The sequence below is a fragment of the Jaculus jaculus genome, chromosome 11 (genome assembly GCF_020740685.1).
Source record: "Jaculus jaculus isolate mJacJac1 chromosome 11, mJacJac1.mat.Y.cur, whole genome shotgun sequence".
Taxonomy (NCBI): domain Eukaryota; kingdom Metazoa; phylum Chordata; class Mammalia; order Rodentia; family Dipodidae; genus Jaculus; species Jaculus jaculus.
Window position 1 is genome coordinate 91,591,595 of NC_059112.1, and position 23,485 is coordinate 91,615,079.

The 23,485-nt window shown below is 42.7% G+C and overlaps 1 protein-coding gene across 6 annotated transcripts in view; it reads left to right on the plus strand.

Moving 5' to 3' along the window:
• Window positions 1–595: 595 nt before the first annotated feature.
• Fxr1 (FMR1 autosomal homolog 1) overlaps window positions 596–23,485 on the plus strand; it is a 70,973-nt gene continuing 48,083 nt past the window's right edge. For 3 of the 6 annotated variants that reach the window (XM_045161326.1, XM_045161331.1, XM_045161328.1), the window contains exons 1-3: window positions 596–699; window positions 18,103–18,155; window positions 23,200–23,293. In XM_045161326.1, the coding sequence (XP_045017261.1) occupies window positions 649–699; window positions 18,103–18,155; window positions 23,200–23,293 (198 nt within the window). In that variant the 5' untranslated portion in view covers window positions 596–648. The remainder of the gene's footprint in view (window positions 700–18,102; window positions 18,156–23,199; window positions 23,294–23,485) is intronic. The other 3 variants (XM_045161327.1, XM_045161329.1, XM_045161330.1) reach the window with 1 other exon arrangement.

Genomic DNA, 23,485 nt, shown 5'->3' on the forward strand with positions numbered 1-23,485 from the left:
AAAAACATAATTCTTGCAGTCAGAAGCACGCTGATGACATGAGTTTAGGCCCAGCCTCGAACACCTCGGGAGTTCTGGGCTAGCCAAGGCTACAGTTAACCGTGGTTTGTGAAAAAAGAAAGAAAGAAAAAAAAAAAAACTAAGAAAAACCCTTAAAGTTTCCGCGACTCCTTGCAACGGGGGCCATTAAGCCCAGGCAGGTTGTTGGGCTAAAGCGGCCACAGGTGGCGGGGCGCGCGGGCTCGGGGTCTCGAGTCCCCCCCTCCCCCGCCGTACGCAGCAGCGCGCCGGCTCCGGAGGCGGCGCCCGGGTCGCGCCGCGGTCGCGAGGCCCGGCGTCGGCGCGGGGCGGGTCGGCGGGACGGCGATTGTGCGCGAGGCCGGCCGCGTGGGCGGGTGTGGCGGTGGCGCGGCGCGGGGTAGCGGAGGGTGGGGTGGGGGGAGACGGCTGCACCCCGATCGCGTCCAGGCATTTGCCCCCCACCCCTCCCCCCCGCAACCCGCCCTCCGGCGCGGAGAGACGGGAGCCCGGGGTGGCGGGGCGGCTTCGAGCGCGCCCCTCCCCCCGACGCCGCTCGCCCCTCCCCCCTCCTCCCCTCGGGTTGGAAAGTTTCTAGAACCTCTTCCCGGCGGCCTTTGCGGTTCCAACATGGCGGAGCTGACGGTGGAGGTTCGCGGCTCCAACGGGGCTTTCTACAAGGTACGGGCCCTCGGGTCGGCTTTGTGGGGAGTCGGGGCGTCGGGATGGATTTCTTGAAGCGGGTGGGACGCCGCGGTGTCCGACACGGGGGGTGTGTGTGTGCGTGGGGGTGGCGTGGACGTAGCGGCCGGGCCGGGGAGCCCCGAAGGGCTACCAATGTGTGTGTGTGTGGGGGGGGTGGAGGCTCCTCCGGCGTCTTCCTCCTCCTCCCCCCCCCACACCCTCGGCAGCGCGGTTTAACGGTCTCGCGGGCCCGGGCTCCGTTATGTTTGGAAACAAGGCGGCGGGCGCCGGCCTCCTCGCCCTGGGTGCCCGGCAGCTTCGGGGCGCGCGAGCCGGCGCGGCCCGCGGCGGAGCTGCGAGTCGACAGGAAGGCCCGGCGGAGGAGCGCGGGCGGCCTTGGGCCCGAGCGGGCCGGACAGGCGGGCGGCAGTCGGGCCGCGCCGCTCGGCCGTGCGCTCTCGGGTTCGGGGCCCGCAGCGGGCGCACGGGGAAGGGGAACCGGGCCCGGCGAGCGGGCGTCCGCGGCCTGGGGAGCGGGGCGGCGCCTCGGCCCGTCTCTCCGGGGGCCGGGGTGGGGGGGGGGCGAAGAAGACAAGGGCGAGAGTCGGGGAGAGTGAGGGCCGGGCGGGGCGCGGGGGCCTCCCTGCGTGCCGGGGAAGGAGACGGGCTTCTTTTTGTTTCCGCGAGGGTTCTTTTTTGTTTGTTTGCTTCCTGTGAGGAGGAGACGCATCACTGTGGACTCGAGGCGGAGAAACGGGAGGAAGTATTTTTTTTTTTTTTTTTGCCCGACTAAAGGAATTCTGGTGAGGGGTTGGTCGTGGAAACTGAAGGCACGGCTGCTACCCGTTTGTTGATTTTTTTTTTTTTTTTGGAATTCTTTTTATTATTATTACTGTTGTTTTTTTTTTTTTGGTCACTCTGTGGTGGTTCCCTCCTCCCGGTTGTCTGGCCCAGAAGTGTGCTGGGACGTTAGCAGGCGAGCACAAAAAGCCCGGCCCAGCTGCCGCCTGTCAGTCACCGGCGCGGAGCCGGCGTCGCGGACGGCCGAGAGGGTCTCGGCTATTTTTACGGAGGCCCGCCTCCCGCCTCCCGGCGCCGCGGGCCCCGTGCGCGCGCGCGCTCGCCAACTTCGCGCAGGCTTTCTCCGCCTTGTCTCTTCTTGGCGGGGTTCTCAGTGGACGGCTACCGTTTCGCTAATTTTCAGCGTTTTTGTGTGTGTTTGTTTTTTTTTTTTTTTTGTCCTCCACCCCCACTTTAAAGTTTGCTGATTGAACTCTGGCTCTCGTTTGTTACTGGGGGGAGCATGGTGGGACATCCCAGAAGGCAGACTGGGAAAGGACCCCCTTCCCCCCCTCCCCCCCCACGCACACCCTGAGCGTTTTTGCAATTGTTTTAAGTTTCCTCAGGTGGTCAGCCGCCTCAAGTGCAAACAGCCTGTTGGAACCTTTGTTACGACCCGTTACTGTGTAACTGCTTTCATCAGCGGTGTAGGTTTAAAACTTGATGTCACACAAATGACCCAAGTGAAACCTGAGCAGATGCTTCATTGACTTTGGTTCTTAGTCAGACCTAGTTGTTACCTTCTCTGCAAAAGTGCAGGTGACAGGGTCAGCCGGGTCACCAGGACCGGACTGAACTTTTCTTCTGTAGGTAAGGTCCATTTTTTACGCGTCATACCATCCCGCATGGAAAAGTTTCAGTTCCATTTGGCTATATAGTTATGTGAGAGAGAGAGAGATGAGAGAATGGACGTGCCAGGGCCTCTATCCACTGCAAGTGAACAACAGATGCATGTGCCACCATGTCCATCTTTTAATGGGTACTGGGGAATCGAACTTGGGTTCTTTGGCTTTACAGGCAGTCACCTTAACCCCCTATGCCATCCATCTCCAACTGTGTGTCTCAAATACGTAAAACATTGAATGCACACTCGCACGCGCAATGTGCAGACCAGGACCTCTAGTCACTGCAAATGAACTCCAAATGCATGTGCCACCTTGTGCATCTGACTTTATGTGGGTACTAGGGAATGGAACCTGGGTCCTTTGGCCTTGCAGGCAAGCACTTTAACCACTGAGCCATTTCTCCAGCCCCTGAATACTTTTTTTTCTTAAATTGGGAACTTTGATAATATTCTACTGCAAATTTCCATCAAGTTATACTCTTTATATTCTGTCTCTCCAGCCCCCTCCTTCCACTGAGGGTCCTCCTCAGTGGGATTACGGCTGGGGTCATGAATGCATCATTCAAATCAGTCTGTTGGGGAGGAGGTAGGGTCTCATCTAGCTCAGGCTGTCCTGGAATTCACTATGTTGTCTCAGGGTGGTCTCGAATTTAAGGTGATCCTCCTAACCCTGCCTCCTTAGTACTGGGATTAAAGGTGTGCTCTGTTCCTCATTTTATTTTCGAGATCTCACCAAGTTGCCCAAGGCTGTCCTTGAACTCACTCTGTAGCCCATGCCACCCCGAACTTGGAATCCACTCGCCTCAGCCTCCTGAGTAGTTGGGATTAAAGATCTGTGCCACAGGTCCAAGGTCTACTGATCTCTTTATGCTTTACAAATACACTATTTTGTTCTTTTTAGATGGCACTACATTGCTCACTCTGCATAGTAGTGAAGTGAGGGGTTGGGAAAACCCTTTAGCCGCATGTATTTTTAATACTGAAACTTTGGAATTTTGTCGTCCTGTTAACCACGTGTATTTTGTGCACTTTGTGCCAGCATTAGTATTCAGGACCCTAGAACATGGGAATGGTAAAGTGGAAAGGTGACTTCAAAGTATAAATAAATGGGAAATGGGAATTCTAGATATGTATGTCAGCGTACTTTTGTTATCTATCAGTGGACCTTTAAATATGTTTCTTTCCTGTAAAATCAATGGATTTGAAGTAGTGATCCTCAATATTTATTTTTTTCATGTTTTTTAAAAAATAATTTTATTTTAAATTATCTATTTGAGAGAGAGAAAGAAGCAGAAAGTGATAGAAAGGGTGCTTGCTCCAAGGCCTCCAACCACTGCAAAGGAACTCCGGACACATGCATTACCTTGTGCATCTGGCTTATGTCGTCTTGGGGAGTTGAACCAGGGTCCTTTGGCTTTACAGGCTAAGCGGTCTCTCCATCCCAGTTTTTTTTTTTTTTTTTTTTTTTTTTAAGGTAAAGTCTCACTCTAGCACAGGCCGACCAGGAATTTCCTTTGTAAGTCTCAGGCTGGCCCCAAACCCACAGCTGTCCTACCTCTGCTTCCTGAGTTGTTTTGCTTGTTTATTTGATTGAGGATTGCACCCAGGACTTCACACATGCTAGGTAGGTGCTCTACTATTAAGCTAAATTCCCAGCCCTTGTTACTATTTTTGAGACAGGATCCTTCTAGGTTAACCATGCTGGCCTTGAACTTGCCTCAGTCTCCCTAATGGCTGAGATTACAAGTATGTTCTACCATACCTGGCTGAAAAAAATAGTCTCAACCCATAAGCAATTTATTATTCTAAGCTACTTAATTTTGTTTTGTTTTTCAAGGTAGGGTTTCACTCTAGCCCAGGCTGACCTGGAATGCACTATGGAGTCTCAGGATGGCCTCCAACTCACAGCGATCCTCCTACCACTGCCTCCCGAGCATGCACCACTACAACTGCCTTAAGCTACTTTAATTTTTAAGTTGGGGTTAGTTTATCTAGAGTAAAATAGATTTTTTAAAAAAGATAAACTTAGTATTAAAATTTTTTTTTTCTTTTTTCAAGGTAGTGTCTTTCACCCAGATTGGCCTAGAACTCATTGTAGCTCAGGCTGGCCTGGAACTCAACAGCAATCCTTCCTCAGCCCCTGCAGTGTTGGGACTAAAGGTGTGCGACTATGCCTGACATAAACAAAGTTTACAATAATAAGCTTTAATAAATGCTGGCATTTATGTACCACCATCACCATGATGAAGGGATAGAATAGTCTTCCACTTCCAAATTTCCCTGTAGCCTCTGCAACTCAAGCTGTTAGGGTGTCTTCTGTTTTTATAGTTGTTTCACCTAGAATTTCGTATGTATAGAGCTGTGCAGTGTACTGTAGTGTTTTGGGTCTGGCTTCTTACATTTAGCATAGGAATAGCTTTATTTTTTCTAATTTAGAAGATAATACAGTGTCATTAAGGGAATTCAAAGCTGTCTTGAGTCCGGAGCTGTTCATTTTTTATTTTGATGCATTTTTTTTCTTTCTAATGGTTTTCCTGAAATACAGGAACACATACTTGTGGCTGTGTGAACTATTATTAAAGAGTTTCACAGTTACCATCATGCTGTGAGTATTGTGGGTCTAGTATCATGCTGTGAGTCAGTGCTCTTATTAAAATGGACTAGAACTTCATTTCAGAAATTAGAACCAAGGATTTGAAGGATGAGGATTTGAGATTTGACATAAAGTTAGCACGCTTAACATACTGTTCTGCTTGTTGCTCTATAGTGGATCTATATTCAGGTATGTCTGTAGCTCTAACTTTATAGGGATTATAAAGGTTGGGGAGATCTTACATTCTTGGTGGCAACCTAATAATTTGATATTAAGTACCTGTTTTTGTATCTTTCCCAGCTTAAGCAGTATCTTTGAATTTATAATTGGATAAAGTGCCTTTTTCCAAAAGCTTACTGAGGTAGAATTTATGTTCTACACTTACCTTAGCCAGAGAGATGAAAATGTATTTTCTATAAGACTCACCTGTACATTTGAATATTTTTTAGTGTATTTACAATTGTGTATCAGCCACAATATTATTTTAGAATATGTTCCATTATCCAAAAATAAACCTCATGTCTATTTTCATCAGTAAAGTGCTTTTTAACTGATAAGTATGTTAAACTTCTTTCTTTTTTGAGCTAGGGTTGGCCCAAGCTGGTCTGGAAGGAATCCTTTGGTTCATGTGATCCTCTTAACTTCTCTGGAGTAGCTGCGACAGCAAGTGTCTGCCCAGCTCTGTGGTACTAATTTTTTTTAAATACCATTGAATTGTATCATCTTGGGTGAAATATTTTTTTTTTTTTTTTTTTTTGCTGATTGTGTCTGAGACTTTTCATATGTTAATATGCTCTACCTCTGAGCAGGGTCCCCTTCCTAAATACAGTTTAAGTGAAAGTTAATAAGAGGTAATCACTCAGTTTCTGGCTTCTGTAGCAAAACTTTCTGTGTGTGCCAAGTGTAATCTTTAAGATACATGAGTGAGATTTCAGATCCTTTATAGCAGATGGGATTAATTTAGCTTAGAGCTCTTGATTTCTTTTTTTTTTTAAACATTTTTTTTTAATTTATTTGAGAGCGACAGACAGAAAGACAGAGGGATAGAGAGAGAATGGGCGCGCCAGGGCTTCCAGCCTCTGCAAACGAACTCCAGACGCGTGCGCCCCCTCGTGCATCTGGCTAACGTGGGACCTGGGGAACCGAGCCTCGAACCGGGGTCCTTAGGCTTCACAGGCAAGCGCTTAACCACTAAGCCCGAGAGCCCTTGATTTCTTGCTTTCAATATAATTGACAGTGAAATAAATCTCAGTGCTATAATATATCCACAATTGATTTCCTTACTCTTTTTAGCTTAATTTTAAATGAAAATTGAAATTAATAACTAAGTTATGATGTTGGTATTTATCAGTAACAATTAATTATACAAGTAAAGTGGTGGAGTTTTGTTCTAAGTTGTGACTTAGAGTGAGGACAAAATCTTAGCTGAAAGCCAGGCATGGTAATGCCTATCTAAAATTCCAGCACTTCGGAGGCAAAGGCAGAAGGATCAGAAGTTTCAGTTCTGCTTGGATTAAACTAATGAGACCATGGTTCAACCCTGATCCCTACACTTCCCCAAAAGATTTAGTAATTGAGGAGAGAGTGGCTGTCTTAATTGTGTACTTTGTTAAAATTTAAAATACATTGTGTTAGTCATACTAAAGATAACTTTTAGTTGTATATACTTAATATATATATACCAGTAAACGCCAAGGACTTACCTAAAAGTAAATGGTCAGCAATTAAATATTTTTTTATTTGAAGTGTGTGTGTGTGCATATATGTATGTATATATGCACGTAAGTGCACTTGTATCCTTGTGTCTGCATGCCATGACAAGTGTGTAAGGTCAGAGGATAGCCTTGTTTGAAGCAGTCTGTCTTCATTTGTGAGCTGCTTGGAAATGCTTTCTCACCCTCCCTCCTCACTGTAGGTACAGTGGGATTACACTGTGGAAACTGCCACAGTTTCCAGTGTTTTTATGTGGGGTTTAGGGATCTGAACTTTAGGTACTCAGACTTGCGTCAAGTGCTTTATTATATTCATTCTGCCTTTGCTTGGAAGGAGGAAGCTGGGATCTTCCCTTTTAGGCTGATGTTAATCACAGTGTTTTGTTTGGGGGTGTGTGTGTGCGCGCGCATACTTGTGTACGTGTACTTGGGGAGGTTAGAGGATACCTTTGGTTGTTTGTTGGATGCTGTCTACATTTTTGAGATAGGGTCTCTCTCACACTACCACGAACTCACCTGTAGGCTTGACTGGTTGGCTAGCAAGCGTAAAGGATCCTCTGTCCACACCTCTCCAGCACTGGGATTGTAAACCACAGATGGGTTTGGGACTTGAACTTGGGTCCTCATGGTTGCAAAGCCAGCACTTTACCAACTCAGGTCTCTCTAGCCCTGTTCATCTGAGACAGGACCCAGCCGTGTATCATTTGTCCTTCTATTCGATTGAAAGCCATTGTACAATTAAACTATCATCAAATTTCAATTTGCTTGATACAAAATTTGTCTTTTTGTTTATTCTTCTAAACAGTATTTGTCATAATAGTTTTACCCTATTCTACCCTCAGTATTATTATTATTTTTGAGGTAGGATCTCCCTCTAGCCCAGGCTGACCTGGAATTCTCTCTGTAGTCTTAGGCCAGCTGGAACAGTGATCCTCCTACCTCTGCCTCCTGAGTGCTGGGATTAAAGGTGTGCGCTAGCATCATGCCTGCCTACCCTCAGTATTTTTTTCCCCACATGTTTTGGGAGGGTTATTATAGGGAGATCTCCTTGGTAGTTGGGGGCAAAATTTGTAGTAGTAGTTGACAAAGCAATATGTCAGTATGTCCTTCTCATGATTTCTTAAGGATTGAGAGCCTCATCTTTTCGGCTAATTAACCAGAAATAATATTTTCATTCCTTTTTCATAACTTTCTTAAAATTTCCTTTTTTTCATTTTGGAAGTTTTTATACATTATATAATGTATTTTGAGTTTATTCCTCCCAATTACACTTGTGTCCTTGCCTCCCATCAACACCCTTCTTTTTCCTTACTAATCCCCTTAGCATGACCCCCTTCATTTTTAACCATGGAGTTAGATTAGGGTTGTTTTTCATGATCATGGGTGGAAGAGTGCTTACTGTGCAATGGGCAACTTACATTGGATACACCACTGAGGAACCTGACTCCCCCTCTACCAGCAACTGCTAGCTGCCATTAAGTTAGCCTGGTAGGTCTGGGATTCATGTATCCTTTACTCCATCAGTGGCGAAGTATTGTTAGGTTCGATCTCATGTTGAAAATCACAGCTACTGTGAATTCATGAGTGCAATGGTCATGTCATATCTACATGACAGCATTTTGCAGCCTTTCTCATCCTTCTACTTGTACATTCTTTCTGCCCCTTCTTCCACCAGGTTCCCTGAGCCTTGGGGAAGAGGGGAGGTGGTTCCGATGTCCTGTTTAAATCTCAGCATATAATGTGATAGTCACGTTTGCCATCTGTATATCACTGCATTAACCCCTGCCCATTGTAGTAAGAGTCTTGCCGGGCAGGTTGGTTGGAGAATACACAGGGTCCACAGCTGGTGGACCTTATTGATGGATTTTCTCCAGCAGCTTGCCTAGTACCTTCAGGTACAGAAGAAGAAAGCTGGCTGGCAGGGAGGAAGCTTCCAGCTTAGTTCTAGCTTAGTTTTCATATGTCCACACCTGAAATGTATCCTAAGCAAGAGGGACTTCAAATCATTTAATTGGTAATTGTGGTGGGTAACCAGAGCAATGGCAATAGCCCATATTGTCTTAGGTCTTTTGTAGCCTCCCTGACTAATAACTTGTAAGTTTTTGTTTGTTAGTGACTTGTTATTGTTTATTTAGTAATTTTGTTTGCTAGTGGCTTTATATTGTTTATTTAGTACACCATAGCCTTCAAGTGTATATTTGAATGAATCAAAAATTAGTCTTGGGCTGGAGAGATGGCTTAGTGGTTAAGCGCTTGCCTGTGAAGCCTAAGGATCCCAGTTTGAGGCTCGGTTCCCCAGGTCCCACGTTAGCCAGATGCACAAGGGGGCGCACGCGTCTGGGGTTCGTTTGCAGAGGCTGGAAGCCCTGGCACCCCCATTCTCTCTCTCCCCCTTTATCTGTCTTTCTATGTCTGTCACTCTCAAATAAATAAAAATTAAAAAAATGAACAAAAATTAGTCTTGGGCTAGAAAGATGGCCTGTTAAAGCCCTTGCCTGCGAAGCCTAAGGACCTAGGTTCAATTCCCCAGAACCCATGTCAGCCAGATACACATGATGGCACATGCATCTGGAGTTGGTTTGCAGTGGCTAGAGAGCCTGGCCTGCCCATTCTTCCTCCCTCCTCCTTTATCTCTCTCTTTCTCTTTAATAAGTGAATAAAAGAAATTAGTCTTGGCTTCTAAACACAATGTCATCTTACTAACTACATACAAAAATATCCTTTCTGATTTGGTTCAAATTGAATAGTTCAATTTCTTTTTACTGGTTATATATTGATCTTATCAAGTTCAGATATTACCACAAAACTATCAAATACTTAGGGAAGGAATGACTATGGAATTAAAGCCCTTTGCAACCGGAAAGTTTCGATTGTTTTAGGTGGAAGTTTAGAAATTCCATTTAAAGAACTGTTCCGAGCTTACAAAGTTAAGACCATTATTAGATTGCAAGCAGTAGTCTTGTCCTGTGCTTTTGTAAGAACAGTTAAGTGCTCAGTACTAATATGTGAGGAAGGGCGAAGGAAGGTTTGCGCTGTCCTCCACCTACTGGTTTAATTATTATTTTTTTTTTTTTTTGAGCTAGAATACAAAACAAGACCTCATACAAACTGCTTGAGCACATATCCAGCCTGTGAAGGCTTGCTTTTGTGGTTTTTCTCATAGAATTTGTTTCACATAATAGTTTTGTAGTAACTTAAGTTCGCAGAGTTGTATTTGTAGAACATATGTCCATTGATTTGACAGTACTTTTACTTTGTAGATTTAGTTATGTGGGTCTTCTGAAAATAGATTGTTCAAAGTTAAGATTTCATTTTAGCATCAAGGTTTGCTGTGTTGCTCAGCTGTACTTGAACTCCTTGATGCACGTGATACTTTGGAAGTGCCTTAGCATCCACAATAGCTGGCATTACAGACTACTGTGTCTGGATAAGAAAGTTTTAAAAAATATTAGAGAGAGTGAGTGAATGAATGAATGAATATGGGCACACCAGGGCCTACAGCCACTGCAACTCGACACGTGCCACCTTGTGCATTTGGCTTACGTGGGTACTTGGGTATCGAACCTGGGTTCTTAGGCTTTGCAGGCAAGTGCCTCTACCACTAAGCCATCTCTCCAGCCGGGGGGGGGGGGGGGGGGGGACGGACGTATTTATTTGCAAGGAGAGAGAGAAAGTGAGCATGCCAGGGTCTCCTGCCACTGCAAATGAACTCCAATTGCATGCGACCCTCTGTGTATCTGGCTTTATGTGAGTGCTGGAGAATCAAACCCAGGCTGTCAGGCTTTGTAAGCAAGCACAACTGCTGAGTCAAAGCATGCCCCCCCCCCCTTTTTTTGTTTGATACAGGGTCTCAGGTAGACCAGGGTGAGTTTCTAACCCATAATCCTCTTACTTTAGCCTGTCAAAGTGCTGGGATTGCATGTGTATACCACCATGTCTGGCAATACACATTTTAAAAATTACATCTAAACATGTATTAATGTACACATACACAGTTTTTACATATGTAGTTTTACTCATATATTATAAAACACAAGCTTGGTTCATTTTGAAGTTTTTCTTTGTCTTTCCTGCCCCCCCTTGGCTCCCCTTCACAATCCCCTCCATTTCAGAAAACGTTTCAGATAGTCGAGCATGCCTACTTCCAGGTTTCACTCTTACTGTTCATAGCATTGAATTGTAGGTATTCAGAAAGAAATCGTGATTTTTCAATGTTCTGTAAAAAATAGAATTTTATGCATCTTGATGGTTTTCATATGGAGTAATTTGATAGTTGGCATCAAAATAACCGTTTTTCAGTATTTGCTTTGTTCTTATGTATATGTGATTGCGTATATGTTACTCCATATATCTGGATTTCTGTTAGATTTCAAAGAAAGGATAGTTTTGTATAAGGAAACCCAAATGGTTAAAAATAAAAAAACAAACAAACCCCAAAGAGCTACTGTTAACAGGTTACCAAAAAAAAAAAAAAAAAGCTTAATTCCTGTTTTCATTAGTAAATGACAGCTCTCTTTCTTTATATCTCAGTAAGAAAAATGTTTGTTAGCCCTTTAGGTTTGCTCTTCTACAAATTGCTTTTTCTCCTTGGGGGGGGGGGTGGCTGTCCTTTTTTTGTTAATTTTTAACACCCATTTTGTGTGTTATAGTTACTAATCCTTTGACTTAATGTCCAAATTGTGTCCATATGCAAGACATTTGTCCAAGCACAAATGTTAAATAGCCCAGTTGTTTATGGAATCTATAGGAATTATATGTATAGGAATTAGGCACTTGTGCTCCTGGTGTGCATCTCCTTAATTTACAGGATTGGAATGAGAGGATGGCATCTGGCATTCTGGAGGGCTCAGTCTTACTATGGATTGGTAGAACCTCCTAAAGATTGTTGCAGAAGGTTCTTTGGCTGCTGTGGGATACCTACAAAGAATTTTTTTTTTAGTTTATTATTTATTTATTTATTTGAGAGTGACAGGTTGTGGGGGCATACCAGGGCCTCAAGCCATTGCAAACGAACTCCAGATGCAAGCGCCACCTTGTACATCTGGCTTACATGGGTCCTGGGGATTCGAGTCTCAAACCGGGGTCTTTAGGCTTCACAGTCAAGTGCTTAACAGCTAAGCCATCTCTCCAGCCCACAAAGGTTTTGAAAAGGGATAGTTATGATTCACTTGTTTTGGAGTCTTTCTCTGAGTTCCCTCTCATTTTACTGTTACATCTTAGTAAAACCAAATGAAGTTCTTTTTTTCCTTGTTCTGATGAAGATTTAAATACCTGATAACTATGTAGACAGTACAGAAACAGTTTTTATTATGAATCTTTTCAGTAAAAGTAGAAGCTACAGGAAAATTTTCTCCTGGCATACCTTTTAGTGCTTGAGAACAATGCCTCAATCCAGGGATGGGAGGTGGCTCAGCAATTAAAGGTGATTACTTGCAAAGCTTGCTGGCTTATGTTCAATTCACCCATGGAAAGCAGGTTACAAAGTGGTGTATGCATCTGCAATTCCAACATGCCTATGGTAATGGGAACTGTTAAAACAGAAAATCAGGGTTGGAGAAATTGCTTAGCAGTTAAGGTGCTTGTCTGTGAAGCCTAAGGACCCACGTGTGATTTCAGGTCCCACGTAAGCCAGATGCACAAGGTGCTACAAGTCCTCAAGGTTGCACATGAGCACAAGGTGGTGCACATGTCTGGAATTTCATTGCAGTGGTTGGAGGCCCTGGCACACCAACTCTTTCCCCCTCTCCCACCTGCTCTCTCTTTAATAGAAAAAAGATAGAATTAAAGCTAGAGTGACTCAAGCTATAAGAATATTTTGTCAGTTTTGAAGGAAATAGTATTGTGCATCTGTTCCTTTTGCTTATATGCTTATAAGAATAAATGTGATCTAGAGGCTAGATGACTGACATAAGTACTTTGCTTTCTCATACGATTTTTGATAGGTTGAACTTTTAACCTGATTAGGCTGTTGCTGCTGTTCGTAGTTTCTCTGTAAACTTACCTAACATGCACTTTAAAATTTAAGAGTTAAAGTTTTATTAGAGTTTAAATTTTAGATTTCTTTTTAAAAATATTTTTATTTATTTAGAGAAAGAGAGAAAGATTGGGTGCACAAACAACTTTAGACACATGTATCACAATGTACATCTGGCTTATGTGGGTTCTGGGGAATTGAACTTGGATTCTTTTGTTTTGTAAGAAGTGCTTTAGCCGCTAAGCCAACACCCCAGCCCAAATACTAGATTTCCTAAAAAAATACTTAGGTATGGGCTGGAGAGATGGCTTAGCGGTTAAGCGCTTGCCTGTGAAGCCTAAGGACCCCAGTTCAAGGCTCGGTTCCCCAGGTCCCACGTTAGCCAGATGCACAAGGGGCTCACGCGTCTGGAGTTAGTTTGCAGAGGCTGGAAGCCCTGGCGCGCCCATTCTCTCTCTCTCCCTCTATCTGTCTTTCTCCCTGTGTCTGTTGCTCTCAAATAAGTAAATAAAAATTAAAAAAAAATACTTAGGTACGAAGAGAGAGGGAATATGAGTGAATATGAATATATGAGAATTGGGTGTGCCAGGGTCTCTAGGCACTGAAAATGAATTCAGATGCTTGCATCATTTTGTACCTCTGGCTTTACGTGGTACTGGGGAATTGAACCAGAGTCGTTAGGCATTATAGGCAAGCCCCTTAACTGTGCCACCTCTCCAGCCTTCAATCTTATACTTTCGATCTTAGCTCCTCCACTTTGCAGATTCAAGCTTAGTTCCCTGATTACATAAAGTTAGTTGGCAGTTGAGCATTAAGGTTTTTAACTTTATACTCCCCCCTCTTTTTTTTTTGAGGTAGTGTTTCTCTCTAGCCCACGCTGACCTGGAATTCATTGTGTAGTCTCAGGGTGGCCTCGAACACATGGGGATCCTTCTTGCCTCTGCCTCCCAAGTGCTGGGATTAAAGGCATGTGCCACCTCATCCGGCTTATTTTCCCTTCGTAAGGGGTATAACAAATTTTACTTTTGTAAGCTACTGCGTAAGAGAAAGGCTTTGAGGTTTTTAAAAATATTTATTTATTAGAGAGAGAGAGAGAGAATGGGTATGCCCAGGGCCTGTACCTGCTGCAAATGAACTCCATCCAAACACATTCACCCTTGTGCATCTGGCTGACTTGAGCCCTGGGGAATTGAACTGGGGTCCTTAGGCTTCTTAGGCAAACCTTAACCGCTAAACCATTTCTCCAGCCCTGGCTTTGAGTTTTTAAACAACCAAAAGTAATACATGAAATTGATTATTTTGCAATCAAAGGAATTTCTCTAGGTTAGGATAATAATGTTCCTAATGGGTTTGCCAGCAGCAGTGGGGTGACTAGAGACGGGGCTCAAGGCTGCCAGAGCAGTTCTTTTCAGAGACTCAAGTGAAGACAGGATTCTTGACTTTATGGCAGAAAAAAAATTTCATAATGAGCCAGCATAAAGCAGAGTTGGAGTTATAAGGAAGAGATTGTAGCATAGGTAAGCAAAGATGTTAATAGAAGGATGCTCATGGAAATGATAAGACTCACCCAAGTGTGGGTGTGGGCTTCTTGATAGTCATGCCTAGGCATTGTAGCAGTAGTCATATGTGCAACTCTGGCCACTCAGGAGGTTGCTAAGAAACTTCATTTCTCCCTCTGTTTTTGGTAAAGGAGGTGGAATGCATTGCAAGGTTGCCACAGGAGTTAAGACATGTGTCTTCTGTAAATGGAGTTTATTGTGAGATTTCCTAGAAAATTGCAGGTTTATTGCTGGGTTGTTAAAGGTAGAAGGCCATAACCATGTGTCTTTGCTTATTTATCATTTTTAATTTGAAATATCTCTTTATAAAAGGAATATTCTCTTTGTAGTCACTGTTCCTAGCAAATGTTAATTGAGCTTGAATTCTTGACTCTTAGCTGGCTCGTACAAGACTTGAAGGGTTTCTTTCCTCTTTCACATCCTCCTATTTTCCTATTTATCCTAAGGCTTAATGGGAATGATTTCAAGGGAGTCATGCATCCCCACAGATACTTTTGTTCTGTCTATATTTATTTACTTGAGAGAAAGGTGGTGGGGGGGGGGGGCGAGAGAAAGAATGGATGTACCAGGGCCTCCAGCCTCTGCAAACAAACTCCAGATGCATGGGCCACCTCGTACATCTGGCTTATGTGGGTACTGGCGAATCGAGCCTCAAACCAGGGTCTTTAGGCATCGCACACAACTGCTTATCCTGCTAAACCATCTCTTCAGCCCTGTTTTGCTTTTTAAGATTATAATTCATATATCCGGCTGTTCTGGAACTCCCTATGTAGCCAGGAATGACCTTGAACTCTAATCTAGAGACTTGGAAAGCATGGAGCTCTAGCAAGGCCTCTGCTGTATTGCTCAATTTTTAAACATTAACATTTTAAAAATATTTTTATTTATATGTAAGCAGAGAGAGAAAGAATGGGCACGTCAGGCTCTAGCCACTGCAAATGAACTGCAGATGCATGTGTCACTTTCTGCATCTAGCTTTACTTGGCTACTGGGGAATTGAACCTCATCATTAGGCTTTGTAGGCAAGTTTATTTTTAACTTCTATCTATCTATATGTTATGAACACAACTACCTTTTCTCATTGTGAACTGCATTTTGATTTGTTCTTTAATTATTGCCTTATTTCTTCTGATGAATATTGCTACCAGACTTAATCAAATGAAGATAAAAAGAGATTTAGGGAGAAAAGGAGAGTTTAAACTAGTGTTTATAACCTCCTAGGCAGTTAAATTTAGGGCTTGTAGATGTGTATTGCTGCATCTTAATTTTCTCTAAAATGAAGAGTATGGATGATTTATAAGAATCTTGTCTGTTGCCTTGCAGAGTTTTAAGGTAATTTTTCCACAGCAATGGTCCATAATTTGTTGTGATTTTTAGCTGTTACATCGTACTTCCAACTCCTGAGATTTTTTTTTAATTAATTAATTTATTTATTTGAGAGCGACAGACACAGAGAGAAAGACAGAGAGAGAGAGAGAGAGAAAGAGAGAGAGAGAGAGCGCGCGCTAGGGCCTCCAGCCTCTGCAAACGAACTCCAGACGCGTGCGCCCCCTTGTGCATCTGGCTAACGTGGGACCTGGGGAACCGAGCCTTGAACTGGGGTCCTCAGGCTTCACAGGCAAGCGCTTAACCGCTAAGCCATCTCTCCAGCCCAAACTCCTGAGATTTATTTACACCATGATTCTTTTTGTTTAACCTATCAGTTCTTTTCCCCCTCCTGTGACTATTCCCATCAGGTTGATAAAACTTCATCAAGTGTGTCCATGTTGGACAGATATTTTTGTGTAACATATTCTTTCCTCAAGGCACTTAAGCTTCTACCTCAAATTCCAACTGTTTTATGCAGATGTTAAAAATGAGGCAGGGGCTAGAGTGATGGCTTAGAGGTTAAGGTGTTTGCCTGCAAAACCAAAGGACCCAAGTTTGATTCCCCAGGACCCACGTTAGCCATATGCACAAGGGGGCTCAAGTGTCTGCAGTTCATTTGCAGTGGCTGGAGGTCCTAGCGTGTCTATTCTCTTTCTCTCTCCCTCTTTCTTTGTCAAATCAATCAATAAATAAAAATATTAAAAAATGAGGCAGATATTAGGTGCTGAAAGAATATGTGATCATATAGCTAGACTATGTTTTATAGTCTAGAGACAGTTGGTAATGCTGATTATCAGTAAAACAAAGTGCCTTTTCAAATTGTAATTATTTAAGTGTCATACTGCTTGCTCAAGGTTGAGTAAAGATTTAAACAAGTTAAACTCAAGTTCTCTGATTTTTTTTTCCAATTTTTATCAAGTTCTTAATAGGGTATGTTATAAAAAAAATGGATTTCATTATGCTTTGTTCTTTCTTGAATGTCAGGTCTTTGTTATGGGTCTAATAGCTAAGGCTTTATATATAACGCAGGCTAGCCCCCAGCTAACTATTTGCCTCTCCTCACACATAACAAGATGCTGGTGTTGAAGGATTTGTGTCTTACAGTGGTATTAATCAAATGAAGATAAACACATTCATTTTAAAATTAATTTTGAGGCTAGAAAGTGACCATTGGTTTTTACTGAAAACCTTCTTACATTCCAAAAAGTGCTTTTGAGTAAATGTATTAGCTATATAGCCAATTATTTTTGGGGATAAGGAAATGAAGAGAAAAAAGATGATGATAGTATTCAAAATAACATACATTTTGCTAGAGTTGAGTACAGCTAAACATTTATAATAGAACTGATTTTTAAATTTGCTAGGTATTGTGCTGAATACTATTTCATTTAATTTTTAACTTTGCGAGGTGGGAGACCTGATTAACTCCATTAAAACCATGCTCAAGAGTATGCTTGCGTGCAAAGCCTGCCCACCTGTTCACATCCTCAACCACCCACATAAGGCGGGATGCAGAAAGTAGCCACATCTTTGGTATTTGCAATTGCAAGAGTTTGTGGCATACACACACACACAAACACACACGCATGCATGCAAACACCACTTGTTTTTTTTTTCCCCCAGAATGATATGCAAGTAATAGAGCTGGGATTCCAGATCTTTAGCTTTTAGTCACAGTGCTACTGAATTCTTTTTTAAAGGTTTATTTTGTTTATTAATTATTTGAGAGAGAGAATTGGCACGCCAGGGCCTCCAGCCACTGCATAGAACTCCAGACGCATGCACCACCTTGTGCATCTGGCTTATGTGGGTACTGGGGAATCAAACCTGGATCCTTTGGCTTTGCAGGCAGGCATCTTAACTGCTAAGCCATCTCTCCAATCCTGCTACTGAATTCTTTGCCACAATACTCAGTACTATCTGATTCAGCTAACACTTAAGATCTAAGGTGGTTCATGATGTGTGTGAACTTTTCTGATTTTGAGGTGTAGGTGCTGATAGGTGAAAATGAGATTCAGAGAGGTTAGGTAAATTTAACATTCACAGATGTTAGAGATGAAAATCCAACTGACATCTCCTAATCCCAAAACCTGTGGATTTTCTTACTTGAAAGTTAGTTTCATATGTCACTGATGACTTGGAACTTCCTGTTTAGTCAAGAATGTCTTTGAATTTCTGATTCTTCTGTCTCTACCTTTCAAGTGCTTGGGTTACAGTTGTGGTTTTATGTGGTGCTGAGGCTCCAATCCAGGCCTTATATGTGCGAGGCAAGTGCTTTACTAACTGAGCTAGAGACCTAGTCTTGTTCTGTAGCCCTGTTTGGTCTACTTAGACAGTCCTCCCTTAATCACCTCAATAATGGGGTAACAGGTGTGTGCCTCCATTTCTGCCTTGCCTTGCCTTGTGTTCTGCCATTATTCATATTATGTTTGTATCTCTTACTGTATTTGAGACTTAAATACTAATATTAATATTGATAGGATTCTAATAATATTTTTTATTTCATACAGGGATTTATCAAAGATGTTCATGAAGATTCCCTAACAGTCGTTTTTGAAAATAAGTAAGTTATTTTTATTGACAGATCATAATTTTCAAAATTGCTAATGCTTTTGAGTGAGTGTGCTTGGGTGCTTGACCATGGTTTGGGTTCTTAAAGGCCATTGTTGATAACCCTTCACTTGTCTTTGTATCTGTAGTTTATTTTATTTTATTTATTTATTTATTTATTTTTATTTATCTGAGAGTAACACAGAAAGAGGCGAGGAGGGAGGGAGGAAGAGAGAGAGAGTGGGGAGAGAATGGGCGTGCCAGGGCCTCCATTCACTGCACATGAACTCCATATGTATGTGTCACCTTGTGCATCTGGCTTATGTGGGTCCTGGGGAATCGAGCCTCGAACTGGGGTCCTTAGGCTTCACAGGCAAGCACTTAACCACTAAGCCATCTCTCCAGCCTGTAGTTTATTTTTTACTTTTCTTATCCCTCTACTTTGCTGAAACATACATGGGTATGATTCGGTAAAAGAATTTTTATCTGGAACTGTGGAGATACTCAGTGGGGTTAGAGCATTTGCTGTAGTCTGTGGCCATGAATATAGCCCTGACCCTGAGTGGGACAAGGAATAGGAAAATTGTATGGTTTGCTAGTTAGCAAGTCTAACTGAAAAACAGCTCCTGGTACAATGAGACCCATGTCAAGGAAGTAAGTCACAAGAGAGAGAAGAAAATAGACAACTTTCATCTCATCATACATATGCATGTGCAACCTGCTTATACTACACACACTTGCATACATTAACACACTTCTAAAAAAAGAACTGCTACCAATTCTTTAAATATTAAAGTGGGAAAGGCAATATGCTAGGCTTGGTTAGGATCTCTTACAAAAGTACTACTTGATGGTCAAAAGAACTCTGTATGCCTTTTGAGCTGCTTCTAGAACTGCTGAAGAGGTTTTTGCCCCATAGCTGTGTTGAGATGGTTTCTGTTTTTGAACAGCTGTCATGTAAACAGACTTGAGAAAAGTGCTTTATTTAGTATTGGTCTTAGGAACATTTTGGTGTACCTCCCAGGCATGAAGTGACCAGTGAAAACTTGGAAGAATTTTTGGCAGTAAACTCAGCATATAAAATAGAATAAGAAGTGTTAGGTAAGCAGCACTAAATTATATAATATATTGCTAATACAGAGATTAAGACTTTTAGATTCAAATTACTTATTTTCGTTGTAGAATAGATACATTGAGAAGATGAAATTTTTTCTAGTCCTGATAGTCAAAACAAGTTTGTGGGGATTGAATTGAGCTTGGCCCTGTCAGCATGTTAATCACACACACATACATCTTTACGTATACCCTCCAACTCAAACTGCTAGTGTTTTGCACTTCTGTGAATATGTATGCTAAAGTTACTCTAGTTTTGTTTTTTTCCTTTTCAAGGTAGGGTTTTACTCTAGCCCAGGCTGACCTGCAATTCACTACGGAGTCTCACGGTGGCTTTGAACTCCTACCTCTGCCTCCCCAGTGTTGGGATTAAAGGCGTGCACCATCACAGGCGGCTTACTCAGTTTTTTTAAAAAGTTTTATTTTTACTGACAACTTCCATAATTGTAGACAGTAACCCATGGTATTTCCTTCTCTTCCTCCAATTTCTCCTCTGAAACTCTTACTTTCCATCATACCCCTTCCTCCTCTCAATCAGTCTTTCTTTTATTTTGGTGTTGTCGTGTTTTTGTCCTATTATGAAGGTCTTGTTTCGGTAGTGTCAGTCACTGTGAGGTCATGGCTATTCAGGTATTTTGTGTCTGGCGGAGCACATTGTAAGGGGTCCTACCCTTCCTTTAGCTCTTACATTCTTTCCACCATCTCTTCCGCAGTGGACCCTGAGTCTTGGAAGGTGTGATAGAGATACTTCAGTGCTGTGCACTCCTCTGTCACTTCTCAGTACCATGGTGCCTTCTGAGTCATCCCGAGGTCATTGCCAACTGAAAAGAGAAACTTCTCTAACCAAAAGTGAGAGTAGTATTAATCTACGGGCACTTTGATGAGCATAATATATACATTTAGCCAGATACCAGAAAATGTTACATCCTTAGGACTCATGACTACCCCGTTGTAGGTTTTCAGTATCGGGGTTATATTTCCTCCCTTGGAGTGGGCCTCTAGTCCAATTGGTTCCCCCATAACAGACATGTTACTATTGTGCCCGTTGGCTCATTTGGCCTGGCTGGCCAAATTTAAGGCTTGCTTAAATTTGCAGTGGACAGAGTGTAAGACTGGTAGGGTCCACTGCTGAGTATCTCCTCTGGTGATTTCCCTATCCTATTGAGCTGCATGCAGTGTAGCTTTTCCTAGCTTTCTGTCAGCTGGTCTACTTGGAGGTTTTCAGCTCAGCCCCAGCAGGATTTCTCTGACCTTGCTGCCCAAGTATGTGGAGTCTTCAGCAATAGGGTCTTATCATCTCTTCCTGGTGGGAATCCAAGGGCCTTGGCAATGGCCTATAATGTTTTAGGGGCATCAGTGACCTCCCTGGCCAACAACTCACTGGAAGGTATCCCATCCCTGGCACTGAAAATTTTCAAGTAACAGCCTATGGCTTCTGAGTGTTTCATTGCCCAAAAAAATAGGTTTCCATATGACTTACTTGTATTGTCTTAGATTTTGATTAGCCCTCCTTCCACCTTTCCTTTACTCAGTGTCTTCCCCTGATCTCACTTAGGCCTTTTCACACCCTCTTCTACTTAACGTATATACAATACCATCCTATTAAGTGCCTCCTCCCTCCCCTTGTATTCTCTTTATATCTTCTTTCTAGTTTACTGGCTTCTCTTACTAAATTTTCTTCCTAATCACATAGAAGTCCAATCATCTGTAGCTAGGATCCACATATGAGAGAGAATATGTGACATTTGGCTTTCTGGGCCTGGGTTACCTCACTGAGTATAATCTTTTCCAGATATTTATTTACTTATTGAGAGAGTGAGTGAGTAGGCGCACCAGGGCCTCCAGCCATTGCATATGAACTCCAGATTCATGTGCCACCTTGTGCCTCTGGTTTACATGGGTACTGGGAAATCAAACCTGGATTCTTAGGCTTTGCAAGCAAGTGTCTTAGCCCCTAAGCCATCTCTCCAGGCCAGGTTAACTTAGTTTTTAATTTTTCAAATTTTATTTTTATTTTTATTATTTATTTGAGAGCAACAAATAGAGAGGAAGAGGCAGGGGTGGGGGAGAGAATGGTTGCGCCAGGGCCTCCAGCCACTGCAAATGAACTCCAGATGCGTGCGCCCCCTTGTGCATTGTGGGTCCTGGGGAATCAAGCCTCGAACCGGGGTCCTTAGGCTTCACAGGCAAGAGCTTAACTGCTAAGCCATCTCTCCAGCCCTTAACTTAATTTTTATTGTAAGCTGATCCCACCACGTTTTATGTACAAGCTGTGAAAATGTTACATTGTTTTGAAGCTACTTGATAACATGAAGCTTATTTTTTAAAAAAAATTATATTTGTGTATGTTGTTTGAGAGAGGCAGACACTGAGACAGAAAGAGAATAAATGGGTTTGCCAAGTTCTTCAACTAGTACAAATGAACTCCAGATGCATGTACTGCCTTGTGCACCTGGCTTATGTGGGTCTGGGGGAGTTGAACTGGGGTTCTTTGGCTTTGCAGGCAAGTGCCTTAATTGCTAAGCCACCTCTTCAGTCCAAAGCTAGCTTATTTTGTTTGCAAAATAATCTTAACTGCCATTTTTTTGGGGGGGGGGGTTCGAGGTAGGTCTCACTCTAGCCCAGGCTGACCTGGAAATCACTATGGAGTCTCAGGGTGGCCTTGAACTCATGGCAGTCCTCCTACCTCTGCCTCCTGAGTGCTGGTATTAAAGGCATGAACCACTACACCCTGCTCTGCCATTTTTAAAAGTAGATTATTTGAGAGAGATAGAGAAAATAGGCACGCCAGGGCCTCCAGCCACTGCAAACGAACTCCAAATGCATATGCCACCTTGTGGATCTGGCTTATATGGGTCCTGGGGAGTCGAATTGGGGTCCTTTGGCTTTGCAGGCAAGCGCCTTAACCTCTAAGCCATCTCTCCAGCCCCTAAGTGCCATTCTTAAGTAATTTGGAAGGAAATATTACCAGTTTTTTTTTTTTTCTTCTTTCCCAGGCAAAGTCTTTATCTCAGGAATTTTCTCTAGCCCAGCCTGGCTTCAAACACATAGTTATCCCTCTAACAGAGTACTGAGATTATAGGAGTGAACTACAATGTCTGGCTTTTTTTTTTTTCTTTTAAGAAAAGTTTATTTATTTACTTACAAGGAGAGAGAATGGACATGCCAAGGTCTCTAGCCTCTGCAAATGAACTCCACACACATGAGCTACTTTGTTTATATGTCTTTATGTGGGTACTGGGGAATAGAACCCCCTATTAGGCTTTCAAGGCAATTGTCTTAACCTCTGAGACATCTCTTCAGCTCATAGTGTTCTGTTTTGTTTTGTTTTGTTTTGAGGCAGGGTTTCACTTTAGCTCAGGTTGATCTGGAATTCACTTTGTAATCTCAGGGTGGCCTTGAACTTAGTTCTACTTCTGCCTCCCAAGTGCTGGGATTAAAGGTATGTGCCACCACACCCGGCTTAGTGTTAATGTTAATTTTTATAAAGTTTATAAACTAATTTAGGAAACTACAGAACTAAAGTTTTTCATTTTTCTTTTTAGGTAATTCTGGATGATTAACTTTAAAAACACATAGAACTAAATAGAGACCATATAGCTTCCACATCAGGGTCTGTGTAGCAGTTGCCTTCTTGTTGCTGGGACAAAACACCTGACCAGGTTTTATTCTGCTTATATTCTCAAGGAGATGTTATACCATTGCATGGTAGAGCAGGGGTTGGATATTAGGTCTTGCCCACAGCAGCTGGTAAATTGCAACAAGAGTGAACTGGCTAGATTAAACCTCCAAGTCTGCCTCCCATAAGACTCTGCCACCAAAGGGTCCTGCAACTGAGAACGGAGTATCAGCCTTAACCACAAACAAGAGGCTATTGGAGACATTTCACATACACACCACAATAGTTAAAATAATTTAGAATTATTCTTGTTTTAATCCTTCAGTTGGCAGCCAGAACGCCAGGTTCCATTTAATGAAGTTCGATTACCACCACCACCTGATATCAAAAAAGAAATTAGTGAAGGAGATGAAGTCGAGGTAAGTGCTTTTGTTTCTTTTTGTTTTGTGGTGCCTAATTATTAAATAAATATTCCTGTAGGATAACTGTAGCTGGATAGAGGCTAAACCTTAACACTTTTTCAGTGATGACTGTGATATAACCATGTTGGATAGGAGTAAAAAATAGATTCATGTCTGAGTGCTATTTTCAGCTTGATGAAGTTTCTCTAT